This window comes from Copidosoma floridanum, unplaced genomic scaffold (genome assembly GCF_036245765.1).
Source record: "Copidosoma floridanum isolate Cflo_tuat_1 unplaced genomic scaffold, Cflo_Japanese_pri ptg000040l, whole genome shotgun sequence".
NCBI lineage: Eukaryota > Metazoa > Arthropoda > Insecta > Hymenoptera > Encyrtidae > Copidosoma > Copidosoma floridanum.
The window spans coordinates 7,077,482-7,103,796 of record NW_028321917.1 but is presented as its reverse complement, the minus strand read 5'-3'; the positions used below and the strand labels follow the sequence as shown (position 1 = coordinate 7,103,796).

Genomic DNA, 26,315 nt, shown 5'->3' with positions numbered 1-26,315 from the left:
GCAAAGGCATCAGTCGTAGCTTATGTTCTCCACAATAAGTTAGTGTCAAAGAATAGTTATCTGTTCCACGAGTATCACCTCGAATATTCACTTTTTGAAAATCATCGCAAAGGCATCAGTCAAAGAATACCAAAGAAAACAGTTGACCAAGGACTGGTTGTGCAGTGCGATTTCAATACAAGAAAGAAAATGGCATCATTCAACTTGGACACCGATTGCACGTCCGGCGTGATCGGTCAGAAACTGAACCACTACCGGTGGACGGTATTCCTGAGCGACATCAGCCAAAACGGGAGAATAGTGTCGCCAGTGTTCAAGGACCCTTGTCTGGGCTACAAGTGGCAGCTCCAACTGACCACCCAATCGTTCCCGTTTGCACAGTCTTCCGAAAAAACGGAATACGACCAGATATTGCATTGTAATTTGAAAAACGAGGAAAAAATCGAGGGCGACGTGGAAGTGCGGTTCCTCAACAACACGGGCACGCGGAGCTTCCAATTCTCACGGACCGAATGGTCGAGCGAGGCCACGATGCTGGAGTGCGATTGCTTCGACACGAGGGCCGGGCCACAGGTGTTCATGCTGGAGTTTTGGTTCCACAAGGTCGACGTTTATCTGACGACGGATGTCGAGGAGGACGACGATTCGGGAAGCGACTGGGAGGAGTTGGACGAACACCCGAAGAAGTACGCTCTGTTGCGGCAAAAAGCCAAGGCGTTCGACGACTACAAGATGCTCCTGGACAACGAGCAGTTCAGCGACGTGGTTGTCGTGGCTGGTGGTAAAATGATGTACGCCCACCGGTGCGTCCTGGCGGTGAAGAGTCCGGTGTTCGCCAGCATGTTCCGCACTTTGATGGTGGAGCAGAAGACGAGCACCATCCACGTCGATGACATTGAGTACAAAACTCTGCGGGAAATGCTGCGGTTCATGTACACCGGGGAGGTCAAGGGTTTGGGTGACGTGGCCGTTGACCTTTTGTACGCGGCGGACAAGTACCAGATCGAGCAGCTGAAAAAGATGTGTGTGGACAAACTCGTGAAAAAAGTGAGCGCCGACAACGTTGTCGAGTACATGGTCCTCGCGGATAGACACGACGTCGACAGGTTGAGGCACAGGGCTCTTCGGTTTATCGCGACTAATGCGAAGAATATCATCAATAAGCCGGATTTTGTAGATTTAATGTCGACCCAGAATCCGATTTTTTTTGATATTTTCAAGGCAGTGGTCTCCCAATATTGTTGACCACGTTGCCAAAAATGGACATTTTATGTTTTACCCGTTGTGCGTGACTTGTATAGTATGTAAATATAAGAGAACTAAATCGGTACAGATCGATGTACTTAATATATGTATATATTTTTTTTTGTAAAACAGAATATGTGATTTTCTATGTCATATAATTGAATTGTATTGTAAGACTCTTTGAAAAGTATGTCGTTACATGTAAGATTTGGTGCAATTTGTTTTTTGCTCCAAAATGATGTACATCTTTAGTAACACAAGTAGTCTTTGCAAAATTTTAAAACCAATTAAGTTCTACAATCGATACAGTTTGTCATAAATACGTATCCTGTAACAGTCTAATATTTATATATGTATATATTTTTTTAAAATAAATTTTACACCACTTTACTTATGATTTTGGTTTTTGTTTCACATCCGATAAAAATTTCATGCTGTGCTATTTAATTTTTCGTATAATTTGGTACAGTGACTGTTGTACTGATAACAAAAATATATATGCTTTAATATACAAACGTACAATCAATCCATTTGTCATCCAAGAAAACAAGTGTGGTTATAAAACACACATAAGTTTTAAATTAATCGCTACAAGTTGGGTTTTTTTGAGTAAAGGCAAAATATTTTACACCAAAGTATAAAAATATTACTTAAAATTAACAGAATCAACAATAACTTTGATACAACCTCGTAGGTAACAATATATATATATATATTTTCTTAGGCGCAAAAACTTTTATTTTTACTTGGATTAACAAATTTCACGTTTTTTCTTAAAATATGTCTAGATCACGTGGTGAGGCCTATTTATTATTTTATATTTTAGCCGTGTTTCAAGAAACAGTTATCACATCAAGTAGTACCTATTTATGAAAGTATACATTTTTCAAAAATACCATTGTGCTGCGCACTTTTGAGTGATCGACCTCCTACATATTTACACTTTTGGAGGTAGATTTTCGGAAAAAAGATAAATTGTTAACTTGCCGCAAACAGTACAATCAAAGTTATCTTTTCGTTTTATATCTACAAGATTAGTTGCGGCTGGTTTATAATTATTAAAATGGCTCTTCTGTAAGTATTAGTAACAATTTATTTGATCAGCGCCATCTAGCGTTGCGGATTTTTGAACTAAAAAGTAGCCCTAAAATTCTCAACGAGAGTTTTAGGCATTTTTGGCCCTAGAGCCAAACAATAAATTATAAACCAGCCGCAATAATTTTCATAGATGTAAAATAAAAAGATGATTTCGTTTGCACTATTGGCGGCAAGTTTACCATTCATCTTTTACCCGAAAGTACAAATATATAAAAGATCAACATTTAGGTAGAAGATGTATTGAAAACTTGCCGCAAACATCACAAACAACGTTAAATTTTTATTTTATATCGACGATAGAAGTGGCGGCTGGTTTATAATTTATCTTTTACCTGAATATCGACCTCTTATATATTTATACTTTCGGGTAAAAGATAAATTGTAAACTTGCCGCCAACAGCATATACAATGTAAACTTTTTATTTTGTATTCACATAATTACTGCCGTACAAGCAGAAAATGTCTAACGCTGGTATGCTGCAGAAAAACTGATATATTTGTTTGTATAGGAAGTAATATACTTAAAGATCAAAAGAACTAGATTATTGTTTTAGAATAACTTCATCAAGCCTCGTAAGTAAATAACAAAAATTTTGACTAAGTGGTGTTTTAATTGTCGTGCCAAATTTGCGTATCATTCCGTAATTAACAAAATAATAGTCTTGTTATACACAATTTTTTGGTTTAATTATTTTTGGGATTGAATTTTTCGGAATATTATAATGACAAATCCTTATTTCAAGACCAAAAATTAGAAAATTGAGAATTCCATGCGAGTAGTTACAATATTTTGTCATTTCAGTAATTAACAATAGTAATCATATTAAGTTTTATTATTATTATTATTATTATTATTGTAGTAATAATAATTTTATTGTTATAATTATCATTATTATTATTACTATAGATCATATAGTATTGCTGTACTATAATAGCAACTTTATAAATAACAAAAATAGTTATGGTTAACATCTATAAGGCTATATACTTTTATTAATAAGAGCAATGTATACTTTTATTAATAAATATTAATAATGTTATAAATATTATTAGAAAGTCGAGAAGCGAATTCGGACTAACAGTTGACGTAATTTTTCGCATAAAGTTTGTACGCCACCTCATAGCGAAAGCGCACGTGGAGGTCTAAAAGAAAGGCCCCGGGGCAAAATTCATTAAGCGCTTATCAGGTAGCTGACCAATCCCAAGACCGACTTGGCTATTAACGACCAACTAAATGAGCGATGATAAATATCCATTTTCACTTCGTTACATTTGTACGTTGAAAATCATTGCAAAGGCATCAGTCGTAGCTTATGTTCTCCACAATAAGTTAGTGTCAAAGAATAGTTATCTGTTCCACGAGTATCACCTCGAATATTCACTTTTTGAAAATCATCGCAAAGGCATCAGTCAAAGAATACCAAAGAAAACAGTTGACCAAGGACTGGTTGTGCAGTGCGATTTCAATACAAGAAAGAAAATGGCATCATTCAACTTGGACACCGATTGCACGTCCGGCGTGATCGGTCAGAAACTGAACCACTACCGGTGGACGGTATTCCTGAGCGACATCAGCCAAAACGGGAGAATAGTGTCGCCAGTGTTCAAGGACCCTTGTCTGGGCTACAAGTGGCAGCTCCAACTGACCACCCAATCGTTCCCGTTTGCACAGTCTTCCGAAAAAACGGAATACGACCAGATATTGCATTGTAATTTGAAAAACGAGGAAAAAATCGAGGGCGACGTGGAAGTGCGGTTCCTCAACAACACGGGCACGCGGAGCTTCCAATTCTCACGGACCGAATGGTCGAGCGAGGCCACGATGCTGGAGTGCGCTTGCTTTGACACGAGGGCCGGGCCACAGGTGTTCATGCTGGAGTTTTGGTTCCACAAGGTCGACGTTTATCTGACGACGGATGTCGAGGAGGACGACGATTCGGGAAGCGACTGGGAGGAGTTGGACGAACACCCGAAGAAGTACGCTCTGTTGCGGCAAAAAGCCAAGGCGTTCGACGACTACAAGATGCTCCTGGACAACGAGCAGTTCAGCGACGTGGTTGTCGTGGCTGGTGGTAAAATGATGTACGCCCACCGGTGCGTCCTGGCGGTGAAGAGTCCGGTGTTCGCCAGCATGTTCCGCACTTTGATGGTGGAGCAGAAGACGAGCACCATCCACGTCGATGACATTGAGTACAAAACTCTGCGGGAAATGCTGCGGTTCATGTACACCGGGGAGGTCAAGGGTTTGGGTGACGTGGCCGTTGACCTTTTGTACGCGGCGGACAAGTACCAGATCGAGCAGCTGAAAAAGATGTGTGTGGACAAACTCGTGAAAAAAGTGAGCGCCGACAACGTTGTCGAGTACATGGTCCTCGCGGATAGACACGACGTCGACAGGTTGAGGCACAGGGCTCTTCGGTTTATCGCGACTAATGCGAAGAATATCATCAATAAGCCGGATTTTGTAGATTTAATGTCGACCCAGAATCCGATTTTTTTTGATATTTTCAAGGCAGTGGTCTCCCAATATTGTTGACCACGTTGCCAAAAATGGACATTTTATGTTTTACCCGTTGTGCGTGACTTGTATAGTATGTAAATATAAGAGAACTAAATCGGTACAGATCGATGTACTTAATATATGTATATATTTTTTTTTGTAAAACAGAATATGTGATTTTCTATGTCATATAATTGAATTGTATTGTAAGACTCTTTGAAAAGTATGTCGTTACATGTAAGATTTGGTGCAATTTGTTTTTTGCTCCAAAATGATGTACATCTTTAGTAACACAAGTAGTCTTTGCAAAATTTTAAAACCAATTAAGTTCTACAATCGATACAGTTTGTCATAAATACGTATCCTGTAACAGTCTAATATTTATATATGTATATATTTTTTTAAAATAAATTTTACACCACTTTACTTATGATTTTGGTTTTTGTTTCACATCCGATAAAAATTTCATGCTGTGCTATTTAATTTTTCGTATAATTTGGTACAGTGACTGTTGTACTGATAACAAAAATATATATGCTTTAATATACAAACGTACAATCAATCCATTTGTCATCCAAGAAAACAAGTGTGGTTATAAAACACACATAAGTTTTAAATTAATCGCTACAAGTTGGGTTTTTTTGAGTAAAGGCAAAATATTTTACACCAAAGTATAAAAATATTACTTAAAATTAACAGAATCAACAATAACTTTGATACAACCTCGTAGGTAACAATATATATATATATATTTTCTTAGGCGCAAAAACTTTTATTTTTACTTGGATTAACAAATTTCACGTTTTTTCTTAAAATATGTCTAGATCACGTGGTGAGGCCTATTTATTATTTTATATTTTAGCCGTGTTTCAAGAAACAGTTATCACATCAAGTAGTACCTATTTATGAAAGTATACATTTTTCAAAAATACCATTGTGCTGCGCACTTTTGAGTGATCGACCTCCTACATATTTACACTTTTGGAGGTAGATTTTCGGAAAAAAGATAAATTGTTAACTTGCCGCAAACAGTACAATCAAAGTTATCTTTTCGTTTTATATCTACAAGATTAGTTGCGGCTGGTTTATAATTATTAAAATGGCTCTTCTGTAAGTATTAGTAACAATTTATTTGATCAGCGCCATCTAGCGTTGCGGATTTTTGAACTAAAAAGTAGCCCTAAAATTCTCAACGAGAGTTTTAGGCATTTTTGGCCCTAGAGCCAAACAATAAATTATAAACCAGCCGCAATAATTTTCATAGATGTAAAATAAAAAGATGATTTCGTTTGCACTATTGGCGGCAAGTTTACCATTCATCTTTTACCCGAAAGTACAAATATATAAAAGATCAACATTTAGGTAGAAGATGTATTGAAAACTTGCCGCAAACATCACAAACAACGTTAAATTTTTATTTTATATCGACGATAGAAGTGGCGGCTGGTTTATAATTTATCTTTTACCTGAATATCGACCTCTTATATATTTATACTTTCGGGTAAAAGATAAATTGTAAACTTGCCGCCAACAGCATATACAATGTAAACTTTTTATTTTGTATTCACATAATTACTGCCGTACAAGCAGAAAATGTCTAACGCTGGTATGCTGCAGAAAAACTGATATATTTGTTTGTATAGGAAGTAATATACTTAAAGATCAAAAGAACTAGATTATTGTTTTAGAATAACTTCATCAAGCCTCGTAAGTAAATAACAAAAATTTTGACTAAGTGGTGTTTTAATTGTCGTGCCAAATTTGCGTATCATTCCGTAATTAACAAAATAATAGTCTTGTTATACACAATTTTTTGGTTTAATTATTTTTGGGACTGAATTTTTCGGAATATTATAATGACAAATCCTTATTTCAAGACCAAAAATTAGAAAATTGAGAATTCCATGCGAGTAGTTACAATATTTTGTCATTTCAGTAATTAACAATAGTAATCATATTAAGTTTTATTATTATTATTATTATTATTATTGTAGTAATAATAATTTTATTGTTATAATTATCATTATTATTATTACTATAGATCATATAGTATTGCTGTACTATAATAGCAACTTTATAAATAACAAAAATAGTTATGGTTAACATCTATAAGGCTCTTTTACCGTCAAGCTTGAATCAGATGGCGCCAGGGTACGTCGCGGCTGTCATGGCCGTCTCACTCACACAACATTACTTTTCAGTATTGTATGTACATAGGAAATTAAAGTGTAGTGGTAAAGCGCAATATTTGAAATTTTGAAATGAATAAGGAAGACAAGAAAGAATATTATGGGAGCTTAAAAGTTTCAGAATTGAAGAAGCTTTTAAAAGGGAAAGGAGCAAGAGTCAGTGGAAGAAAAGCAGAACTCGTGGATAGATAAGTGTACATTTTAGTTTATATTTACAAGGCTATTTATGTATTTGTTTACTAATGATTGGTCTCCCAATTGCTTCGAGCCACTTTTTTTTATCACACTATCAGAAGGAAATTTAAATTGCACTTTCTTATCGCAGGATATTACACTGCACTTCATTTTTCCTACTATCTTTAAACGTAAATGCAAACAAAAATTGTCTGCAAACAACAGCAATCATTTACAAAGGTTATGTTTTATGCTTTGCTCATCACACAGATAGGCTCACGGACACAATACACTACTACTGTAAATTTGACGGTGTGTAAGTGCAACGGCCATGACAGCCGCGACGTGCCCTGGCGCCATCTGATTCAAGCTTGACGGTAAAAGAGCCTCATTGAAATCGAATATTAGGTTATGTATTAGTAATTATACAAATATATTTATAAATTATACATTACTGCTCTCTAATGCAATTTGCACTGGCTTCCCTATGATTATAAATTTTTTTTTTTTTCAAGTGTCTATAAATTGTAATTCAAATTCTCGCGCTTTAGAACGGCAGCGGTTTGGACTTGGGAACTGGAATCGGAGATGCAAGGTGCTACCAACTTAAACCTTGCATCCTCGGAAAAAATATTTTGTCTCCGAGTGCTGGTGGCTGCCCATGCCCCTCAGAGCCCAGAGCTGTTTTCTTCCCTTGCTTACATTTGTAGCCACAAATTCTCTAACTGCACCAAGTTGGATGGTGGAACTCCCTCACAACTCTGATGAGTTGGAGCAGATTGTGCTCTGGCTAGATATATCACCTGGTATTGTGGCAGAGACGGCATCGGTTGGAATTAATTTTTTTTTTTTTGATCGCACTCGTCGAGATTCAGGGTGAATGGACACTTAGGTCCCTTCCCCCTTAGAGAAGAGTGTCGTCCGTAACCGGGATACCCAGCTGCAAGACTATTATCAGCATTCTTAATACAGTTCGTTGAGTTGCCGAAGCTCGACTACAACACAATGGAGACGCTCTGGCGTATTATAACCACACTTATTTAATTATGTTGCAGGTAGCTTCGATTTTATGTCGACACCACCTAGCGGATTTTACTGAACTAAAGTAAAAAGCTGGCGTATTTTTGCTAAACTTTGAGCTCATTTATTGCTAATGTTATTAAATTTGTTAAGATAAAAACTATACTAAAACCATCTAGGAAGTATCATGAATCAGTGTGCAAAATTTCAACAAAATCGGTTTAGTAGTTTTCGCGGTTAGCGATTACAACGGTTTTAGCGCTTCTGCTTTATATATTAGTAAGATATTTTACGACAGCGGGGCGCTCGCCAATGAGCTGCAGACGAAAGTCAAGGTTTTTGGGGTACTCATACAAGCGAGTCAATTGAATGTTTGTTTGTTGCAGGGTTAAAAAGCAAGTAGTTTAATGTATGTACAAAACTGCGCTATCGCGTGTCAGATGTAAATGTGACTGGGTACATTTATCACAAAACCAAGAAAGTGTATAATATGTGCTACGAAATAATGACAATTTTTTATAAGTGTATTACTATCTCGATTGTTTTGTACTGCAGTTTTGTAAATAATTAAAATGTATCCTTACAGAGAAAAGTATTGTAATATATATGTGTGAAACAATTTGTAATATCTTCGTAACATTTACGAGTTTTTTATTTTTTACTTTGTCCTGAAATGTCAGATAAAAAAGTTTTACGAAGAAAATACAATATTAGAGTGAAAAATGTATATATGTATACACAATAAGTTTGTTTTTTAAGTTACAACTTCAATATTCAATACATTTTAATAAAGAGTTTAAACTTTCCTCCATACAAAATTCGCGTGAACTTACATGCACGAAGGTAGAATTTTACTGGTTTTTTTCACTGTTTGGTTAATCGAAGTGGATTAACTTTAGCTACGAGTATTACCCAAAAACATTTGAATATTGCTTGAAAAAAATTTAACCTAGTATAGCCCTATTAGTAGATTGTATTTTTTCTCCGGTAATCCTTCTTTTTTATTTTTACTGTTATTATTATTATCATTATTATTATTATTTTTATTAAAAAAAGGAACACAAATTTTTGACAAATAAGATTTATTATTTTCAAAAGAGCATCACACTAGGAAGACTGACTGTATGATATTAAAAATATACCGGAGGTGCATTACATTAAAAAATGTATTTTTTAATAAATCAATATTTTTGACTTATTTTAAGCAAACACAATTTAGTATGTGTTGTTTATAGTGAAATGCAGTTTTCACACTTTTGTAAAATTTTACAAGAAATGGAATGCATACAAAAACAATACCAGTAAGCAAATTTTTATGCACAAAAAAAATCTAAGAAGAAGAAAAGAATTATATTTTGCGTTTGGTTCAATTTTTTAGGAATACGTGTTTCATAAAATTTTTGCTTTATAAAATGGTAGCATCTTTATAGTACTGAAAAACTATTTTCCATTATGGTCTCTATTGTTTTTCTGTCAATACTGTGTACGCCAAACCATTTAATTTTACTTTACAATCTAAGAGATACAAAAAAGTATTAAAAAGTATTAAAGAGTATAAAAAAAAAAAGTAAAAAAATAAATTAGCTCTATTGCCACTTGGTTTTTTGTATTAATTTTATTCGTGCCACAACACAGCACAGTCCAAGCACCAATTAAAGACACACTAATCTCCTTCTTTGGAAAAAAAAAGTTATCTCACGACTCAAAGACCATTTTTTCGCACTTACATGATAAACAAACATCAATCATACACTCATACAAAAGCATTGCTCCAAACTAGTGGCTCAAGCAACCCCGTCAAGAAAAGAGAGTAAGTATATTATACCTTTCATCATCGGCACCGCTAACGGTCGAAGGAGGAAGAAAAGAAAAAAAAAAAAAAAAATGGTACCACGTAGGTAAGTGCCTATACCAGCAAGAGAGAGAAGTGCCGGCAATATTCGCCGGCTGTACATCATATTTATACACCGTTACATTTTGCCAGCGGGAACTCGCTCTCGATCGTTAAACTGCTGGCTCGCTCTCCACCTCTCATTCCCTTCCGACTCCCACGTTGGCCACATCGCCTAATAGGTATACTTCACGTGGGCTGGGTTGCCCCTCGCGCGTATTACAGGTGGGGTACAGCGTATTGTACTCACACAATGTATATATTATGTGCAATTTGGTTTAATGCTCACCGGCTGAACGACTCCTTTCGCGGTGTTTATTATCCGTTGTATATTATGTTATACGGTTGGATGTTTGCGAATCTTACAGCAGAGATTTTCGTGCTTTTCATCAAACTAATGCGCAAAGCTGGGGCTGCTATGTTTTTCTTTTGTTGTAACGTATTTGTAACGAGTAACGCTGCCAAGAGATTAACGAGTAATTGTGATTTACTTATTCGATGTTCATTTTCTTTGTTTTATCGCAAAATTATTACTTATGTTTGTATTGGGAGTTTTTGTAATCAATTTTTTTTTAACCAAAAAATAAATACGAATAGTAAACAAAAATATCCAATTTTTTCATGTAGTAAACCACCCAAGTGTTTTCATAGAAATGTGTCTTTTTTTCTTACAAACATTAACGTTTCCGGGCTCAAAAACTGCACTTATTACTGTTTAAGTATTTGTAATGATTATGTGAGGGTTTAAACTAAAACCCTTCAAGATAATTTAATCGAGAAAATGTATGCAAATTTCATACTCAAAGTTGAATAAGTAAATAACAAGGAATTTTTATATGTGATTTTCCAAAGAAATCAATTCAGTACGAAGACGCAGTAACGAGATTATTTTATCATGTATTAGTTAATGTATGTTCATTGTTTTTAAACTTAAATTGATTTAAAAAATAAGCTACGGTTTGAAAAATCTTTAAAAGTTTAATATTTAAACACTCCGCTCCATGAAAAATTTTCGAGAAATTTCAGCTAAAGTTGTTCCTAACGAAAAACACTTTTTTAGGTTGCCTCTCAATAAAACGTTTAATTTCGTTATACGAAAAAAAAAAAAAAAAAAAAATAGTTAAAAAAAATCACGTAAACATACAAACACTACACATATTCCAATTTTTTAAAGAAAACTTTTTTATGCTAACGAAGCGACTAATTGTGCAATCGAGCAAAAAAAAAACAGCCGCAAGTCCCTCACCTGTTAGAAAATGATTTTTCCCCCGAGTCCTCACGCGCTCGCATCCGCTCGTCCTTGTACGTAATAAATTTCCTCCGTCCTCATCTTCCTTTATTTCTCGAGCATACACGCACACTTGGCGTTTCCCTCCTCCACCTCCTTTGGCGCGTGGGCGAATCTTTTTTCAGCAGCGAGAGGTGTTTGTAAGTGTGTACCTATACAGCGCAGAGGCGCGGGCCGGAACGAACGCTGGGATTTTTCACTTTGCTCGCCGGCAACGTAGGCTGGGCGTCTCTCTCTCTCTTGCCAGTCCGAGTACTTTATTACAATCACTCGGTTAGGTGTAAGTATTCCCTCTCCTGGATAAAAGGATATAGATTCGGTCATTGTATCTCGTCGACTGCGTTCGATACGCCAACACCCTCGAGTGTATACTACCGTCATACGTATGGTGTGGGAAATGTTTTCTGGCTTCTTTTGCGAATAAAAAGTGACTCTCTTTTTTTTTTTGGAGTATCCAAATAGTCTTTATTGAATCGATCGTTGTCGGGTTTTACAAGGAATAAGCAGTTTTTTTGAAATTTATTTGTCACAACGTTGGAAAATGCCGTTCAACTACAATGACAATTGTACGTATGGTTAAGTTGATATGGAATAAAAATATAATTTTAGGTAAAAAATTTGCTACTCCCCGAGGACGTGTTGTACACGTAATTTGAGCGATAACGTTGAATTTTGTTAGTCACGTTATACATATCTAAAATCGTCTTAATAATTTAAAAATACTTCTACGATTAGATTACTGAAATATCAAGTACTCGAGTTATTGATACCAAAATTGATATGTTGCGTTTGTAATACATTTGGCATTGCATTTTTATGTTATTGCTTGAAACATTATTGTATACAACTTTTTCAACGATAAACTGTGTATATATTATATGTAACGATAACAATATAACATGGAATATTTTAAAAAATTTTTTATATTTTAGAATTTTTTTGACTGACGTCATAACAACTTTTTTTTTCGTTTCCTTTTCTATGTATATAAGTAACATTATGTACTAACTTTAACAATTTTATGTTTACATAATTGCAGTAGTTTCATTTCAAAATCACGATTCTAAAATTTCAACGTTAAGTACTTGTAAAAAGCTGATAAAAATACACGGATAAAAGTGTATGTATATAATATATTATTGCAATAAACTCTCTCGCTATGTATATGTATACGATTTGCTGTTAAAAAGCACGTAATGTATATAAGGCTACTTGAAATTCACGAACGTACTTGAGTTCGATGATAATAATAATATTATATTATGCACGCATTAAATCCTCTACGGCGTTTCACTATCTGATATGTGCTGATTTTATTGTATATATATGTAACAACGGTAACGAATAAATAAAAAATAATCAATCCAAAACCGTTGGAGACATTGTCAATACTGATGGTCAGTATAAAGTAACGTATAACAAATGTCCAAACAGTAAAAAGAGAGCTTTATCGACACACTCGACGAGCTTTTAACCTAACTGTGCTACACAAGCATGACGAATCCAGCCGTCAAAGCTGCACCTCCCCCCCGCAAACACGGTGTGCGCGAGTGCATAGGTATATAGAGAAAAACAACGCAAATCCATGCTATGCAAAGAATTTTTACCTCCTCGTCGGCCACAGCCTCACATCGCGCACTCCGCCAAGGTCAGGCGCGAGCGTCACACAACATACAACGTAAGTAAATACACTTTGGAACGATTGACTTGGAAACCTTAACGCTTTTGCGGCGTGATAACCAATCGCCGAAAACGCCCAACAAATACTTGGGAAAAAAAAAAAAAAAGCACCGCGCCACAAATAAATACACTTGGGGGTCAAACGCGGCGGCGTACGATGCGCAAGCACCGAGTGGGCTTGCGGCGTAGTTGGCTGGCCAGCCGGGCCTTGCGCTCGAGCACGGGCCTGCGAATGGCCGCTACGACCAAGCAAAATATACGCACGAAGAGCCCGAACAAGCGAGCGAGCGGCCTCTTACCACCACCACGGCTACTGGTGCGGCACGACTGATGATGTTGCTGCACCGGAGCCCACCACCACGGCCGTCGTCACAGCGTTTTGTGCCGCCCACTCCTCGCCGCGGGTTCCTGGTGGCGCGGCTGCGCCGGTGCCCCCGCGCCCCTGCCCGCCTCCTCCTCCTCTACCATAGCGCCGAGGGGGGGAGCTTGCGAGAGGGGTGGGAAAGTATACCGACGGGAGCGCCACTGGGACGAGCTCGCAAGCTCGCGGTGTGAGTGTATTTCGGGCGATGGGTCGATCGATGCGGACCTCGTCACGGCCCACTTCTGCAAAATAACAATGTTAACTAAGTAGTATACTTGCGGGGGGCAAACATCAACAGCGTCTCGATTGTGTTCGGGGCTCGGGGCCATGCAACTTCGCAGGAGAGTTCGACACATCCTCGCGATTTATGTGTAAAAACAAAAACAAAAACAAAAAAAAAAATAAAAAAAAAATCCCTCCAAGCGCGTAAAAACGAAAAAAGCTTGATTGTCGTAGGAAATAAAAGTGAGAGAGCAACGGCGGAGAAAAACTCACGTGTCCGAGCGACGGCGACGGCACTACGGGAGGAAACGGGAGCACGTGTGCACCGGGAGAATCCTCCTGGCGAGCTCCGAGTGGCAGCAACCCCAAGCTGCTTGTAACGCGTGAACGGCGCTTCCCCGAAATCGAACGGACCGTTATATTATATAGTTACACTCGTTTTGCCCTACCCCCGTTCCTCGAAAAATACACCGAGTGGGAGTTGTGCACGAACACGCGCGCTTATATATCGATCGCTACATGTGGCAGATATAGGAGAGGGAGGCTCGATCGAGCGCATATATTTATATGTATATATGTGCACGTGTACGGAACCATCGCCCCAAATCAACCCTCTGGGCTGTTTCAGCCCTATTTTGTCAGGTACACGTATAGTACCTACAGTCCCCAGGATGAGGGTGCCTCCCCTTTTGTTTCTGCGAAATCTCTCGGGGTTATATATACTGTATACGCAGTGTTACACCTTCTATGTGTATAATATATTAAGTATACGTAGGTGCGAGGAAGGTGATCCATCACGTACGTTATTCGACATACGGATGAATTGATGAAACGTCGGTCTCTGAGCTTTTATGCATATACGTATGTACATACATATGTTACACCAAGACGAGGAAAAGTACAGTTTTTCTTTTATATATATACACATATCAGTTCCAAGTTTATATTTGCGGGGATCATAGGTACACCAAAGGCCGGAAAAAAAAGAAATAACGAGACATTGATAGAATGAAAGGGTGTCTTTTTCTATTCGCACCAATAAACTGTATACGTGTATACATACCAACGTGACATATTTTAGTCGCTGGAGTACAAAAGTATCAAGGGCGACGTGGGCGCGATGTACACATGATTAAACAAAAAAAAAAAAAAAAAAAAAAAAAGAAATTGTCGACGGGGTGCAAGTCCGAAGGTTGTCCACACACGTGTATCGTATACATATTACCTTGCGTGTACAGCGACGCAAGCTCCTGATGTACACAGAGGGATATATATATTTTCTTTTATCTGATTTATATATGTACTGTGCTTTCATTTTATTTTTGTACCAATAACATTATTACGCTCTACGAAGCTTTTTTTTTTTGCTTCGCTGATCGAATCTTTTGTTTTCCTCCTACATATATATATATACCGAGTTCTCTTTTTTGTTGTAACATGGGAGACATCATCGTATCTTTTTTTCCAATTAATTAGTACAGAGGATGGCGTGATTCGATCGACGACGAGTTTATAAAAGCACTGAAAATAAGCCAAAGTGTATGTAATAATGTAGGGTACGCTCCGATTAATTTAATTTAGAGAGGCTTACAATGCAGAGAGAAATTTGAAAAAAAAAAAAAAAAATTCTTTTACGGCGCAAACGAAGCCAATTTGCGATGAGAGCTCGTGTAGTTGGAACATATGTTTGAAAATTTCATCGAGGGTGTAATACCTATTGAATGAACTAGCGAACGTGTGCAGGTTTTAATAATCCAAGCTTGATGGGGTATCAATTTGTATATACACGGCCACGCAATCAAGCCGAGAGCCAGAAGCGGCGTTTGAAGCCTTGATTGGGTGTGAATCGTCAAATTAGTCGGTTTAACGAGCATATGTCTCTGCTCTCCACTTATTTTCGATAAACGATTCCATTTCTGTCGCTCCCAATTACGCCGTGTGTACCAGTACGGTTCTCCTTTAGGGGTGAAAGCCAACTTTTACACCTTACTAATTTAACATTAAACGCAACGTTTCTTTATTTTATTTATAGGTAAACAATAAAAGACGTTTTGTTTCATACTCCACTACAGATATCGAATATTTATATGATTAACGTTACGTAAGTTGTTTAAAGACTTTTTGTTTTTTTACTGTACCTCTACCAACTACCTTAGTAATTATGTACCCTCATCCTCCTAAATTTTCGGGTTGAATGTTTGTTGTTTGTTATACGTCTCTTGTTACTTTGTTCGACGCTGATCAGCACAGCTGTGATGAAAAAAAAAAGTTTTTTTTTTGTGACGTCACTTACATCGCATTTATGTTAAAATATCTTAAGAAAATTGGGGAAAAAAATTTTTTTATCGAGCTTTAATTGTATTTCATTTCAATTCAATTAGTTTTTAACTTATACCCCGAAGAAACACATTAACAAACATTTATTTCTCAATGCACGTAAACGCAAAATTTTGCAACGGATCTAGAATCAAAGTAGAGTACTTTGTCAAAAATGTTGTGTGCAATCAGTCATTTCTCAGGATTCCTTTGACTGATTCAAATAAACCTTGGCCTATTTTTTTGTTTCTGGATATTTGCCCAAGTCATGATTAAAAAGGTAAAAATAAAAAAACTTTTTTCTTTTAATCAATAAATACACATTTTTATCAGTAAACTAAAAAAATCTGGTTTCTGTATAAATTATGAAAAAAACGGGAATCATAGTATTAAATTATGTATGACAACAAAAACTGTTATAAAAATTTAATGTTTTTTAGTTTAACTGATTAAAGTGTAACAAAAATTTATTAAGAAATTTAACATGTATAAATGAAAAAGCTTGGATGAATACATTAACAGCGGTTTTTTAATTAAAGCAAAATTTTTTTATCAAATAATTAAGTGGCATAAAAAAAAAAAATTTAATTACAAAAATATTTTTGATGTTTTTATAATGAAAAAAAAAATAAATAAATAACATAAAAATCTGTGTAACACAAGATGTTGTTTTCAACATATACCTATTAACAGATAAGTATCGTCTATGTACGTAATGTGTTTTCACGCCCTTGATTCTCAGGCACACAAATAAACAAACAAATAAATAGAACAAAAAAAACAAAACAAAGTCTTCATTTTATCAAAATTCTCCAATGAGCAGTACTTAAATGCACTACGACAGACTGCAAACAGAGTTCTGGAAGCTTTTGGTCAAAAATATTATACAACGCATTAATTACAAATTTCCGTAGACTTCTTCTTTCCAAGATTCTTCTGTACTGCCAACTGAATATAGGAGACCATTCGATGAATTCATGGTGCAATGCTTGAGATTTCAAAATCTTCAGAATTGATTCTTGTTTGGAGAGGGACAGGGACATAAACTTCATCACAATTTTTTCAGTGAGAAGATCCCGTACACGTAGTTGCAGGGATTCATCAACTACTCTGTTCATTGTGTTGTTAATCACAAAACGTTTTTTACTCGAGTTTCTTTGCTCCATCAAATACTTCTTGTTCACAGGATGAAGATATAAGCCAGCGGATTGTATTTTAAGTACGTGATTCTGCAGCATGTTAATCAAAATCTGGTCTACATAAGCTCTTTCTTCAAAGCAATACGTGTATGGAGTATTTCCCTGGTTGTCAGTGACATTTATGTCAGCTCCGATCAACAATAATGCTTCAATTTTCAATGCTCTGTTATTTGCAGTCATCGCATGATGGAAAGGTGTTTTTCCTGTCAAAAGAAAGCAACACGTAAATTCAACATTTAAAGAACTTGTAATTACTTAATTGACCTATGGATATCTTCTCCTGTATAATGAATTTTATATTTTATGTATGTTAACGTTTACTTTTTGAATTTACAATATTATTTTTTCACTAACTACTTAATGCGTTAATGATTATTTTAATTATTTCAATTGTGTATACGTTTCATTTTATTTCATATTGTGCTCCAGCACCTACTCACTTATTTGTTACCTGTATGTACTAATGAACTTATGTATTTATTGGGGTCACTCCCGTTCTTTATAACAAAAAAAAAAAACTTTTTTCAATGACAAAAATATTCTCAAACAGTTCATAGACATTGCATAAAGTTTAATGAGTCGAAGCAACCATTTTCACGTCTACGGGAAAGTTTATTTTTTCTACCTCGACGTTTTTGTAACGTTTGCTTTACTTTCCGTAGGGCAAACCAGGGTCCACATCTATTTATGGCGCATCCGACCAGGGCAATCACATTGTGTTGTCCTAGTAGACATGCTCCTTTAGTGCGAAAACCACTATTTTTTCGTGTTATTCAGACACAGAGATTGAAAAATACAAAAGAGTATAAATGGACGCTAGAAAGAGTAATTCCTCGATATTACTCTTTTTAAAGTAGTAAAATCGCAAAATTACTCTTTATAAATGGTAGTTTTGAAGATTTCGATTTTCGAATATTACTCTTTTAAAAAGATACTCTGATCTGATAAAAAAGTTTGAGTTGTCATTGGCGGCGTAAAGTCCAAAAGTCTCCATAAGATCAGGAGCTAAAGTGATGTCAAAACGCCCGTCTCCTCGAATGATTTTCAAATATCAATGAGCGTTATAACCAGTGATTAAAAAAAAGTTCACGTATCTAAGAACTCATGATTTAATATCTAAACAACTTTCTGTGGTGACAACAAGATTACAACCAACTATTGGAACGTCCAAAAGTTTTGGTGCAGAAGATTGCGATTGAGAACAAACATGTTCAAACACTATTACAAAAGTAATTAACCAACGTAAAAATTCCTACGTCCCAGCATCACTGTAGTTTCACGGTAAAGTTTACTGTGGTTTTCTTCTCCGTGTACTCAATTGCTTCTGATTGTTTTAATGTAGGTTGGTCACTGGCAGTTTCAGGCATAAGATAGAAGGAATAAGGTATCGAAAAGTAGAAAATTTTTCTAGAAAAGCGGTGAAATACTTATTGGTTAATTACGCTGTGAGGGCGTGATTTTTCAAAGCGCGCAGCAAGGGACAGTCCAAATTATTCAGCAAGCAGGAATTTTTGACTAAAGCTTTTTATAGCAACGTATTATTGTCTACCATAATAAGGACTTTTGGGCTAAGACAAAAACGTTTTTAAAAGCAAAATTTGGAAGGATACATGAAAACCCAAATTTTTTCTCTGGCTGTGATGGTGATTGCTCAGAGTTCAAACTAAATCGATTTTTCACACTAGTTGCTCTGAAGCGTCGGTAATAAGTGATACATGTTACTACAAAAAGCTGAGTATTAAAAATTCCTGTTTGCTTTTAGTACTGTGAGTTTAAACACAACTACTGTACTGTCATATGATAATAAATAAAAAAAAATGCTATTTTCCAACGTTTTTGCTCTCAAAAAATTTCACAAGTTTGGTGAGCTTGACTAAGGTAATACCGTAGTTTTCTGGAAATTTGGCTGGATAGACATTGTGAAGCATTTCAACCTTTAACCTTTCATATTTTATGTAAGTCTTTAGAAATTAAAAAATTTTGTAAAGTAAATATTAATTCACTTTGTTTAGTTTTAAAGGAAAACAAGGTAAATTTACACAAGCAATTAATAAAAGCGTGCTTGAAAAGTAATCAAGTGTTTGTTTGGAAACAACAAAAATGTGCTAATGAACAAATGAAAAGTATTGGCTCACCGTTTCTATCCTGCTGATTAAGGTCCAATTTGCCAGCCTTCAATAGTATCTCAATAATGTTAACCAAGCCATCACGATTATTATTCATGTTATTTGGTAGATCAGCCATAAATATGTGATGAAGGACAGAGCATCGTTTATTATCTAATGCAGATAACTTGGGTATGGCTCGAATTAACGATTCCAAAGAGGATCCGGTAAAATTTTGGAGTAATCGATCCACTAGATTGAGTTTGGTAAAAAAACTGATATTGTCTGCTGCCTGATGTCTCAACATTTCAAGGATATACTCTACAGAGCTGTTATACGTGAATGCATTTTTATTTTCTAGGAGTATATCGATGGCTGTCTGATTAAATATAGTTTTCCTTCCCATGTTCAATTCATGATTTCTAGTTGAAAAATAAAAATTGGCACATTAACAAAATAATTACACATCATTAGTAACCATCGAAATATCACATGCAACTCAGGATATTAAACGGAAGAAGTTTTCAGATAGTTTAAAGTGAATAAAATTCATAAAAATTATTGCAGCTTGCATATACCTGAAAAATATTTTGATAAAGTCTAATCTTGCCGAGACAGCCAAATGCACAGGTGTATAACCATCTCTATTCTCGATGTTAACATCGGCTCCATACTTTAAAAGCATCTCAACCACACTTTCACTGCCATATTCTACTGCAAAATGTAAGGGGGTGTAACCAGCGTTGAGGGTGGAAAAATAGTCGGTAGTTGCGTTAATATTAACGCCAAACTTCAAGAAACTTTCAACAATGTTTGCGTCTGTTCCCATGCAGCTTACATGAAAAGCGCTCAGTCCATTTTTTTCTATAATAAAACTTTTGTCACTCAGAGAAGACACTTTGCGCCGCTTTGGCGATGCTGGATTAAAAATAAATCAAAGATCAATTATTATGATACATTACAATTAATTTTATTGGATTTAATCTTATTGTAAAAATTTCTTGTATACATTACCATGAGATTTTTCAGCGCCTGAAGTTTCATGTTTCATATTTTTTATAATGTGATCAAGTAAAATCTTGACAATGGAATCGTCCTCAGGGTACTCATTTTTCACCAAAATATTGAGCGGAGCCTCGCCTGGCCATATTGGTGAATTATTTTTAATTCGGCCATTGACATTTTGTCCACTTTTCAAGAGAGCTTTTACGAGAACATCGTCCTTTAAAGCACACGCGACATGCAAGTGCATTAATCCCGTCTCATCGGTCCACTTCTTTTTCTTTTCGAATTTCGACTTCAAAAGATTGACAACCACCTCGGATCTTGACATTATCAAAGCTGTGTGGAATGGGTTCAGACCTTTTTCATTTTCTGCTTTAATCTTTGCACCGTTTTTTAACAGAAAGTCTATTACTTCCGTGGAGTTAGCTCTGGCTGCCAAATGTAACGGAGTGTCCCCCAAGCAAACGTAACTGGGAAGTTTTTTAATACAATTCATCAGATCACTGGTGATTGGCTCATTGATGTTAGGCGTCATTGAAAGCAAAGCCGCAACTGATTGCAAATTTCCACAGTAACAGGCCATGTGAAAGTGGGACAATTCACCTGGAGCCACTGGATTTGACTGCAGTAACTTTTCATTTGACCAAAATAACGATTTGAATTGTGCAAAATGCTCACTTACAAACGCACGGTGAATCCATGTTAGACCTTCAGCATCTAGAAGATAAGGATCCGCATCCTTTTTGATCAAATATTTGATTAATTCGTTTGATCGAATGGCTACCGCAAAATGGAAAAATGTTGAGTCGGAAGGTATTATCACATCTAGTTTGGATTTATCAATCTTTTTACTGAATTGCCAATATGTGCCAGCTTGTAAGCGTAAATTGAGGGTGTCAGCACATTGATTGTCCAACAAATTACGTGTAATGTTAGGACGGTCAAGCAAAGCAGCTATATGAGCGTGAGATAGATTTTGATTGTTTACTGGATTGACAAGAAATGGGGAATATGATCTCAGTACTTCGGTCACATGTGATATCTTTTTTAGGCGATAGACAACGTGGAGAGCCGTCATGTTTTTAGAATCTCGAATAGTCATGTCTGGCTCATGACTGAGTACTATTTCGATACGATTAGCGTCATACTGATGTTGGCACATAACAGCAATGTGCAGCAATGTGCACCCAGGCCAGAGTGGTGATGTATCAGGAATTGCGGTGTTAATTTTACGATTTCTTAAATAACTATACAATGAACTTTGAGTTCGAAATGCAGCAATGAAATCTATCAAGTAGTCTTTATCATTGAATTTTATGGATCTAAGTTCTTCCTGAGTATTTATGATGTTAATCAAATCATCGAGAGTGCATTTTTTGAGGCATATATCAAACGGTGTAACGCCATTGGCATCTTCAGCAAGAAGATTCGCTCCATTTCTGGACAGTATCATCACTGCTTGAAGATTACAACGTGCAGCAAAGTGCAACGGTGTGGACCCTGGATACATTGCAGCGTCAAAATTAGTAGGAGCATTGAGATCAACATAATTAGTCAACATTTCTTTCAAATCTTCAGATTTAAAACTTTGGATCCTTATACAGTAAATGTGCAACTTTGTCAGGTTGATACAATCCGGTAAGCTCGTACCATCCTTGCATGATTGCAATATGACGTCAATTATGTTTTCAATATTAAGTAACCTTTTATCTTTTATTGCTTGACTCGTTGGCTGTGAGATGTATTTGATTTGTTCTATTATCAATAAATGCAATGGACTCAAACCAGAAGCATTTAAACTCGTAATATCTGCACCATATTTCAAAAGCATTTCAACCATTTTTTTATTTTCACTTTTGGTGGCCAGATGTAGGCACGTATACCCGGGAAAAATGCGGGAGTTAAAATTTATGGCTTCATTAACTGACATACCAGCATCCAAGAAGAATTTAACAACGTCTAAACTGTCTGCTAAACAAGCCATGTGTAGATGAGATATTCCATTATTGCAGCATGGATTTGTCACATTTTTAAACTTGGTATGCGCAGACAAAAGAGCTCTGAATAATGATTTGCTTGTACTATGAATGTCATTTTCATCAGATACAAGTTCTGTTTCAAGAGCAAAGCGCAAAGGTGTAAAGCCTTTGGAGTTCTGGCAAATGAAATCTGCCTTTTTCTCTAAGAACACTTTTATTATAGAAGCACGAACTTTGGCTTTCTTTTCAACAGCAAAGTGTAAGGCTGTGCAGCCTGACCATTTGTTGGCCTCATCGTGATGAGTTTTGCTATCAAATGATAATACGTAATTAATATCAAAACCAGTCTCAAGAAAAGCTTTAATACTGTCTACATAGAATGTATGAGTAGCCCAATTCAACTGGGCTAATTTCACGTAACTCTTGTCTGTATTTACTACCAAAGACATGACTTTAAATACATAAGAAACATCTAAAATCAGGAGAGTTACAGATTATATATTATTTCATAGAAAGACATACTGCGTACAAGCAAAAATTTACAAAACTTGCTTACTTAATTCACTGCTGCTATTGTTGTGTCTTTATTTCTTCTCATCTCATACTCAAAAAAGTTATTCAACTAGTGCAGACAGAGTCAATTTTTCCGTACTCTACCTATTTGTAAGGATGATAATCAAACATAAAGATCGCAAAACAAATTCAATTAAAGCTGGGGGTGATCAGACATGTCCCGGTTTTGACGAAACGTTTGAAAAAAAAAGAATGTACTTAAAAACTGAGATTTACTTTAAAACAGCATTTGACATTCACTCACTGTTTATTTCAATTTTTTCCATTTTCGTTATGAATCGTTTAAAAAGTACGTAACGCAGTCATATAATTTGACCATCATAAAAAAACAGCAGTTTTTCAAAGGTACATGTACTTAAACATTATACGTTGTGTCTATTGGCACTAAATCCACGTAATTATAATAATCTGAGATGGTGATTGTAAAAAAATTAAGGGAAAGAAAAATTTTGTCTGCAATTGTAATTTAATTGAATTTTATCATTTTATTTTTCAAAACTACTTGTGTATTTTATAACTGCGTATATCGGGGAAGGAGGGGGAACATAACATAGTTAATTAATTAAACTTATTACTTACGAAATTTGTGGCTAATCTCCCAAACCGCCAATTTATTCGGCAAACTATTTTTGCTAAAACGTCATGGCTGTGCAAATACTGCAAACTTTTATTATGTTTTATTCTTAAAACAAAAGAAGTGTTACAATATTTTTTAATTGATACCGCAGTCACTAATTAACCTCAAATAAAATAAAGTTCTGAATCAAACTGTTCAAACACGTTAAGACATACTGGGGATACTGTCCGAATGTCCGGTTATCTGATGATGGACAAAATAACTATACATCGATGGTTGTTGATTTCGGATGTACAAATTAATTATTAACTCCATGTATTTATTTGATGTGTCGTACTTACTTACTCATCGTCAAAATAAAAAAATTATTATTATTATTGATTTTTAAAGTATGCAATGCATACCATGCCATGCATATTGCATAACATATATATACACACTTACAATCACACCGAGAAGGCGAGAACCGAGACAGGCCAATGGCCAAACTGGCCAAAGTGCCACAGTACATCTACCGATAGTCGGGCTGTCCGAAAATCGATGGGAATCCTTTTTACGCGCTGATTTCAAATATTACATTTCATATTAGAATATTTTTCACAAATCATAAGCTGGTTTTTCTTGCCACTGCCATCGTTGCCTAACACTTTGATTTACATAGTTTTGTAAGTTATTAATTTTTTAATATAAATTATTATAAATTATTAAATGCGTAAGATACGGTCAATGAAGAAAGATTTCAGCATATGTTTTAGAAATCAGTTTTATTTACAACTTATCAGTATGTATCAATTTATTATTTATTTAGCTATAGAGATTGTCATCTTCATAATAAATCTCTCTTTTTGAAGTCACCCCCCCCTCACTTATTTTGTATTAATTTAATATTGACTTCAGATAAAAGTTATTAGATACATCATTCATAATCGGAAGGCGTATCTTCTTTACTTTCAATCTGTTCAGCTTCCATTTTTTTAATGACTTCTTTCGCAGGATTGAACACACCGTTTGTCTGAGCATTACAAATGTAGCACCTAGTGCTCTTTTTGTAATGTTTAAGAGCGCATTTTTCACAAAAGTAGTGTTTGCACCTAAAAAAGAAAATAACACCAGAAGATGTGTGAAACTATAATTATTGTTAAGGGTATTGTGTTGTGCAAAAAATTTAAATTTTTCTTACTTTGTCACTATTGGATCTTGGAACGTATTTCTGCATATAAAACATTTAAATGGAAGTTGTTCTTCATCACTGTTAATCTCATACTTTGTGTCATCTTCATCACCACTGAGGTCTTGTGAATTAGTTGTTGCCTCGCGTTCCAATTGCCAACCTAATTTGTAGTCCGATCGGTCGTGAAGAAACTTACAACTGTCTAAAGAAGAAATGTTTATTAGATCACCAAAATCTTTTTTGAAGCATATTTTCTTAAGATGTCCATAAGTGTTTTTACATATTATGCATACATACCTCCAAAACCGCAGAAACCGGTTTCTTTGTAGTCTTTGCATATATCTGGTTGATAATCCCACCTCACAGTTGCTCTCAAATTAGTTGGAGCTCTTATGGGCCCTTTTCTAACCATACCACTAGATGCATTGCCAGCTGCGGTGTCTTTTTTTTTGTAATATTGAGCATAATTGTTTATGCCCCTGTAGATCTTGTCATCCGCCTTGCCCTCCAGTTCCTATAAAAATGAACATTACTAAAGATAGAACCAATGAAATTGATACTGACAGCTAGTGATCTTTGGAATAATGAAAAAAGCAGGAGTACCTCATTGATTTTCTGAGCTTTTTCAAATATTGCTTGTGCATCTTTGTCGAAATTTGTTTCTGTTTCTAATGTTGATGTGGCACCTTGATCACTTGGACCAGCTGGGATTGCAGCTCTTTTACTTCTGTATGATACCATAACATCTTCATCGCTACTATCATCGTCGCTCTCTTGTTTCTTTTGTCTTTTGTTACTTGACTGTTAAAAATAAAACTTTTGCATAATCCAATTTTCGTAATTCATCTTATAAGTGATAACAAGCATACTAACTCTTTGGACCATGGGATTTAAAAAGTCTTGCTTTTTCGCCTTCTGATAAATCGTAGTTTCATCATCGCTATTTTCTAAAATAAAATGTAGGAATTTAAAACAAATATTTTCAATCCAATAAGTCCAACAAAATGAAGAATTTAATAGTTAAAAATTAAAAAGAAAAACGTCAACTTGCAGAAGATACATAAACATAACCTGCACTTTTGTCATTACATTAATTGGTGTGTGATACTGTACCATTATCAGACTTATTACGCTGTCTAGCTGTTTGTTTACGTGCCAAGCGTTTTTTAAATACAAACTTGCATGTGTCACCTCCTTCTTTAGCAACATCGTTATTTTTCTCGTCTCCCATTTCTGCAACTAATTTACTTTGATTTGTTTTGTAAACAAAGCTAAAGGCGTATTTTCATAGCTGTTCTTTAAGTTCTTTTACATTTGTTCCATTGTTCCTTGCATGACACGGGCGTGTTCTAAAATTACCGTTCATTACCTACTTGGATCGTTCGTTCCAAAATATTACTTCAGAAACAAATTTCCTGTACATTTTTGGAACGAATGATTAAACGACCGGTAATTTTCGAACGCGCCCGACTTCATCTCAAACTAATTCCTCAAATTTCTTATTTTTTCCCAATTCTGTTTTTAATCCTTGAACTCACAAACTACCGTATGTTAAACTCAATTACTAGTACTTACATTCATACAATCATTTCAAGAGGATTAGTGAGCTTTTTTTCGTGATGGTGAAACACAGCTCATTAAATGACAAATATTATGCTAGATATTATGCTCATAATCGTACAGCTACCTAATATAATCATTTGCAAGATCAAAACTTGA

The 26,315-nt window shown here is 35.6% G+C and overlaps 3 protein-coding genes across 5 annotated transcripts in view; all 3 read right to left on the bottom strand.

The window, feature by feature from the left end:
* Positions 1–11,652, bottom strand: part of LOC106645929 (synaptic vesicle glycoprotein 2C) — an 83,948-nt gene extending 72,296 nt beyond the window's left edge. Inside the window, exon 1 of the mRNA XM_089597837.1 lies at positions 11,364–11,652. The gene's annotated coding sequence lies outside the window, so the exon portion shown is untranslated. The remainder of the gene's footprint in view (positions 1–11,363) is intronic.
* A 5,170-nt stretch (positions 11,653–16,822) lies between these two features.
* On the bottom strand, positions 16,823–23,694 carry LOC106645918 (uncharacterized). The gene is made up of 7 exons (XM_089597835.1): positions 23,428–23,694; positions 22,832–22,932; positions 20,306–22,747; positions 19,870–20,209; positions 19,322–19,713; positions 16,951–17,389; positions 16,823–16,832 (listed from the first exon to the last, which is right to left on the bottom strand). Exons 3-7 carry the CDS (start codon positions 22,722–22,724, stop codon positions 16,823–16,825), a joined length of 3,600 nt encoding a protein of 1,199 aa, XP_089453961.1. The 5' UTR covers positions 22,725–22,747; positions 22,832–22,932; positions 23,428–23,694.
* A 555-nt stretch (positions 23,695–24,249) lies between these two features.
* Positions 24,250–25,890, bottom strand: mdlc (RING finger protein mdlc). 3 transcript variants are annotated; one of them, XM_089597807.1, is made up of 6 exons: positions 25,710–25,890; positions 25,458–25,543; positions 25,200–25,397; positions 24,894–25,110; positions 24,606–24,798; positions 24,250–24,516 (listed from the first exon to the last, which is right to left on the bottom strand). In XM_089597807.1, exons 1-6 carry the CDS (start codon positions 25,825–25,827, stop codon positions 24,342–24,344), a joined length of 987 nt encoding a protein of 328 aa, XP_089453933.1. In that variant the 5' UTR covers positions 25,828–25,890; the 3' UTR covers positions 24,250–24,341. The 3 variants fall into 3 exon arrangements, with proteins under 3 accessions (XP_089453933.1, XP_089453932.1, XP_014217383.2); XM_089597806.1 differs by having other exon boundaries at positions 25,470–25,543; XM_014361897.2 differs by lacking the exon at positions 25,458–25,543.
* Between the last annotated feature and the right edge of the window lie 425 nt (positions 25,891–26,315).